At 34.0% G+C, this 6,099-nt stretch overlaps 1 protein-coding gene across 1 annotated transcript; it reads left to right on the top strand.

Annotated features, from left to right (window-relative positions):
- The first annotated feature begins 976 nt into the window (after positions 1–976).
- LOC127838301 (uncharacterized) lies at positions 977–2,269 on the top strand. Its single transcript, XM_052365950.1, has one exon. The coding sequence runs from the start codon at positions 977–979 to the stop codon at positions 2,267–2,269; it is 1,293 nt and encodes a 430-aa protein (XP_052221910.1).
- The last annotated feature ends 3,830 nt before the right edge of the window (positions 2,270–6,099 follow it).

Below are 6,099 nucleotides of genomic sequence, written 5' to 3'. Positions count from 1 at the left end.
CAGTTCTGTTTTATAGCTTCATTTGGACTTTTGCTTCATGTGTTGTTATAAAACCTCTTATTTAACATTTCACAAACAATACAGAAAAGCTTTAATGACGTTGGTATTTGTTGAAAACGTTTGTTTATTTCTTTGTTTGTTTTTCCATGTACGAAAATTTCACCGATATTTCTATCACGTCTGTTTGCAAATATTGGTACATCTGGGAATACATTTTTCATTTGGACTGATTTATAAAGTTTGTGTGTATGTCTTCGAAGTATTCAGTAGATATTTGGACGGCCGTTGGAATAAGTTATAGCGTGTGGTACTCTGTTGTTAGCTGTTTGATTTTTTTCTTTATGTTGAGCTTAGTCTTTTCTGTTTAAACTATCAAATCGGGATATTTAATGTTTTTACTATTTATTTGGATTTCCTCTTCTCATAAGATTGTGTTTATTATTTTTTGCGACTTTGGTATTTGTTTTCGTCAGTAAGTATTATTTAAGACGTACCCCAAGGCCATAGGGAATCGCCTTCTTGCCATTTGTTGGATGGTATATTGGACAGATTTATGTTTTTTGGTCGGTTGTGAGCATAAATCAGTTTCTATTTTACTATCTTCCAGTTTAATTGTTGTGTCTAATGCAGATGTGATAGACATATTGGTGACATTTTAGTACATGGAAAGACAAAAAAGGAAATAATCTAACGTTTTCTACGCACAATTGTACCAAAATAATGCAAGACAGATTGTATAGTCTGTAAATATTTAAAAGAGGTTTTTATAACAACCCAAGAGACGAACTTCCAAATGAAGCATCCGGAACGATACAATTTAAATGAAACGATAGTTCAACCTAATGCAGAATTACAGATTTGTTCAAGCTTCTATATTTTAAATAAGCTTAATATGCGCGCCTTTGCTGACTTACATATCGTGTTATTTTGTTTACAGAATCTTGTCGAAAATCTGTCATTGGAGATTTGTACTATAATGACATGGCTGGGATACGGAGAGGAGATCAGACGGGGACGCGTTGAGAAGTACAGAGAGTATGATAGTGTTTGCACTCCAATAGCAAGGGGTTATTTTACTCAGACAACAGTTGGCAGCAAGGGAGAGGGGCTGACCTGCTTTTTGGAAAATGATGTGGATTTTTTATATGTGATGAACGATGTCCTCTGTGTTGAAGCTGACATCGATCTTCAGACCATACCAGATAACTTTCATCTGTTTAGGATGGATACACGTATACATCCTGGACACTGCATACTGTTACAAGAGAGACCAAGTCAGAACTGTTTGGATATAATCACCCGTTCGCTTTGTTGTAATGCGCATGGGGATATTCTATTAAGTAGTGTTTTATGGAAAGACAATGTGGCACAAGCATTTTCGTATTCGCCAAAATCGGTGCAGCAACAAATCACGGGGCCGTCAATACCGGATACGCATATAGGGATTTTGCATGTGGACAAAGTATTTGGATTACACTGTCGTTGTCCCAGTATTCTAAAAGAATGGGCAGCTAGACCCCGTTGTTGGCCACAACCAGTCGTTGTTCAGAAAGTCGTGTCGTTAGGAGCCTATGCAACACCGGTAGGGGTTAAGGGAAGTGAATTAAATTACGTGGAATGGAGGATTTGTTTTAATACCGGTGAGGCAGAACTTGTTAACAACCTGAATGACACACAAGTGAAAGTGTATGTTTTGCTTAAAATGATCCTTAAAGAAATGATTAAACCTACTAATAAAGAAATAGCATCATACGTGTTGAAAAACATTGTATTATGGCAGGCTGAAAACACTCCACAGACAAACGTTCATGCACGCAACTTATGTCACTGGCTGCATGACGGACTGAGAGAGCTTAGAACTGTTATTGAGAAAAAATCACTCCGCTATTACATGATTCCGGAGAGAAATCTTATGGCCAACTGTGGTTTGGATGTTGCGCAGCAGAGAAAATGGGTAGCAGATATCACGGACATGCTGGAGGAGGGTCCCAGGGTAATATTGAGACTTGTTAAGATACGAAGGGCCATTATCGCGTCCCCACAGCAGATGCTGCGGTTCAGCGAGACAAGGATGTGGCTGGACTTTTTGCAGCTTGAGTCGTTAATTAGAATGAAACAATGTGATAATGAGAAATTGCGAAGGGACTCGGATTACATCCTGAATGCGATAAAGAGACGTCGGAATGACATTTTGATAGACGTGGCACTACGAATGTACCAGGAGGGCAGCAGTTTATCAAAGGATTTGTATGTCAGAATTATACAATAAAAGCATTTCAAGTACCAGTGTATCATGGCTATACTGATGGTAACATATTCGCATCAAATTGCATTTTGTCTTAAAGGGGCACATATGCGGTTTATTCGGTATCATAATTTTGATCTTCGATCAGGCACTGTATTTATTAAATGAATGCTAAATTCATAGTTTTTGTTTTGCTGAACGCCCATTGATATTTTTATTGTTCATACAAACTGTTGCAGTTGAACAAAATAAGAAATATAGCCGTATATCTGACCTCGGGGTATATTCAAATTCAAATAGTTTAATCCTCCGTTTAATTGGGACAAGAGTTTTTAATTGGTAATTGTTCGATCAACACATTGTGGATATTCTTACATATAGATACACAGATTGTTCGTAGGAGACATAAGAATCTATGTTGTTTAGCACATCATTAGCAAATATTTTACAATACGAGTTGTGAGATCTATTTGTGTAACATTTTCAAAACCTACATAGTATTGAAGTCTGTATTGTTTGACTGGCTATGGCTTCGTGGAAACGTTTTCCTAATGAGACTGCTGAAATCGCAATATTGACTTGAACGTATCAAGTGTCTACCACCAAAATCAGCATATGTCGTGGATGAAAAACTAAGGATCAGAAATTCCTTGAGCCTCCGTATTATTGATCTTGTTACCAAACATACGCTGTTTTGCTTTATATTTAAGGCTTGATTTATTAAATACGCAAATTTAAAGGAGTGCATTTCAGAAGGACGGGGAAAATAATTTAAAATAAATTAAGTGAACATATTCAATTATAAATTTAATCATCATAAATTGTCAACCAAAACGGTTATTTATTTCAGTATACAGGTATATAGACACACGAAATAATTGCCGCTTGTGAATGCAAATCAACATTGAATTTCTGAGCCATGAAACTTTATTTAACCTATGTTTGTTACCTCTTGATGAAAGAGTTACACCAATAGTTTGTATCACTTGTAGAAAAAAAATGTTTGTATATGTGTAGTTTTATGCTTGGAAAACCTGTTTAAACACCCATTAATCGATTTAAAAAGAAATCGGTTATCTATTGACGCGCCAGGTAAGACACACTTATAAAACAATATTTATGAATATAATGTAATAATGCTGTGACACGATTTTAAATTACGTCATGGACACTTTTTGCAGTAAAATCAGACCTATTTCAGATGCACATTTCGAAATTTATTAAAGGTTATCCAATTTTTGATGCTATTAATATATTGATGTTGATAGTATATATATAATTTAAGAATTAAACGTGCGTAGTTTATACATGTCGATATGTTAAAATGTTTGATTGTATATTCCGCAATGAATTATGGTTTAAAATGTTCTAGTTCTGTATACAAATTGCTTAGAATAGTTAAGGATATGTATGTGAAATGTTAAATAACGTGTTTAATAATTTTAAGCTTATTCAGACAATTTGAGTTATGCGGTTGAACTAAGACAAAGGGAGATAATATCGTCGATTTTGTTTTCAGTATGTTCGAAGACCTTAAACGTTACCTACAAGATAACATTAACTCTGGTTCAAGTTTTGATGATATTGTATTGATGTTCATATTTTGTTGCTGATGGTATGGCTATTTTAGTAAGTAACCTGCTAAAGTTCGATTAATTTTAGATATATTACATTTATAATGCAATTATTGGGATACAATTGTTAACACTGCACATCCGATAATAATGGTATTTGAGTTACCAGAAGTTGTAAACCAAATCAAGTATATTTGTTTGGAAAAAACCCTCAAGGCCAATACATTATTAAGTAAATGCAATGACTTTGATATAAAAAAACAGTTGTAAGATGGTTGACTCTTTTTTAGATTATAGTTACTGCTTTAGAAGTATGGGGTTTAACACAGTCAGATGATATTGAACGCACATATTCACAATTGTGCAAACGTTTACTCAAGGTTTAAAATAATTAATGTTGCTATTTGTGGAGCGTTAGGTAGATATCGATTGTATGTAAACATATTTGTTACAATTTCAAAAAAGGTTTAATATTCTAAAGAATTATCATATTATAAGGCACATTGTTAACAAACAAACTTTGAGCGATTGTAATGCATGTTTTGCAAATTTGGTCTCGAATATCAAGAACATAGTAAATAATTATGGGTTTGAATATTATTTTTTTATCAAAACGATGTCCCAATAAATAGCTTTGTTAGTGTTTTCAAATGTAGACTTTTGTTGTTGTGAAGACGTGTAGATTTTAAACAAGCATGATTTTGTAAAAATACACAGTTTTTTATTATATATGTATACATTTTTTTTAACTTCTTGGAATGTTACGAAAATGTACACTCATTTTGTAGGCGTCTGCGCTTAATACTAGTGTGATTTAGAATCTCTGCGCACCAATTTATAGTCAAAACTGGCATATATGCTCATTTATCGACACGAACGTTATTGTTTATTCTGAGGTCGGTTTAGAAGACGATTACCAATATGTATGTTTATGTCGTTGTTACACGAAGTTAAACAATATATTAGTAGTATATTTTATATTAATCCTCTGTATATAAACGCAACAAGTTATTAGTTTTAGGAGACAAAAACGTAATTTCAAATGTATGTAAATATATCAAAGCAGCTTTTGTTATAAGAAATACAATACTCAATAATACTGTTAAATACATTTCATTACTCCATCGATATATATCTGGTATGTGCCTGACCCATCCACGTATTGTTAGGGACAGATTATCCAGAATAAATGTTATGACATTACAACCATAAATGGTTGCTGAGAATGCGTTTGACAGACTGACAGTTTATTGAGACTTATACAATAGTACAACGCATTGAACTTAAATCTGAAATATTTTTATAAAAGCTCATATTAAAATAATTGTATTGTATTATTTCGCATACTCTATGAGTAGATAAGTGTAAATTCAAGTTAAATCACTTTCTTATTTTATTATGGTGTGTGAACAATAAGTAAAACAACTAGAAATTGCATAAATGTTTATCACTACGTCTGCACGTATAAGGAACCGGAAGAAGCACGCCGGAATGCGCCGAGGCGATGAAGAAATAAAACCGTATGCATATATTCCTTGTGGACATGAAATGTTTTCGTCATGAATCGTTCAGTAAATACAATCGCCGAAAGCCTATCAACGAAGCCGATCTATACCAAATTTAATCAGGAATCTTTGTTTTATAATTTTAAAGATGTTATAGTGACTTTCGAAAGTATTTTCGTATTTTTGATAATGTCATTAATACTTCTATTTAAAACGAAACAGGAAATATTATTTTAGCACGAACACAAATTGACCAAAAAAAGATCGTACCCCGGTATTCAAACCCGCGACCTAATGGAGCAAAATCGGACACCACTCGCTTAAACTATACCAATAAAAAGGGCCGTGACACAAGGTTTACAATGCGTTGTTATAGGTAACGCTCTCATTGGTTTCAACAGCGAATCTGTAGATTTAAAGGGCCCCAATGCCTCACTGTTTGTTGTTCCTCCAAAACCGCCGAGACACAGTACTCTTAGTGATTATCACCCCAAAAATAGTAAAACACATGCCAAAGAATATCATTTTGGATCACCTTTTGTGGTTTCTGACGGAAATATACATTAACAATTTTACCTACATTTGGAACGTTATTCATATAAAGCGATCTTTTTTTAGAGTCCTTGTGTGGGGGGGGGGGCTTTGGTTTCCTTGAATCACGATCAATTACGCCCCGAAACACTATACTGCTAGATGTAAGGTTGATATGTTCCATGCCTAGCAATAGAAGGCGACTGTTTTGGTTGGTCGTAATAAATACGTCAATTTATTTACA

Source organism: Dreissena polymorpha, chromosome 7 (genome assembly GCF_020536995.1).
Source record: "Dreissena polymorpha isolate Duluth1 chromosome 7, UMN_Dpol_1.0, whole genome shotgun sequence".
NCBI lineage: Eukaryota > Metazoa > Mollusca > Bivalvia > Myida > Dreissenidae > Dreissena > Dreissena polymorpha.
Note: the sequence above shows the minus strand (reverse complement) of the source record. Positions and strands in the feature narration are given on the sequence as shown.

Bases quoted from the DNA above. Each gene is read 5' to 3' on its own strand.
- LOC127838301 (XM_052365950.1), top strand. From the start codon at position 977: ATGACATGGCTGGGATACGGAGAGGAGATCAGACGGGGACGCGTTGAG.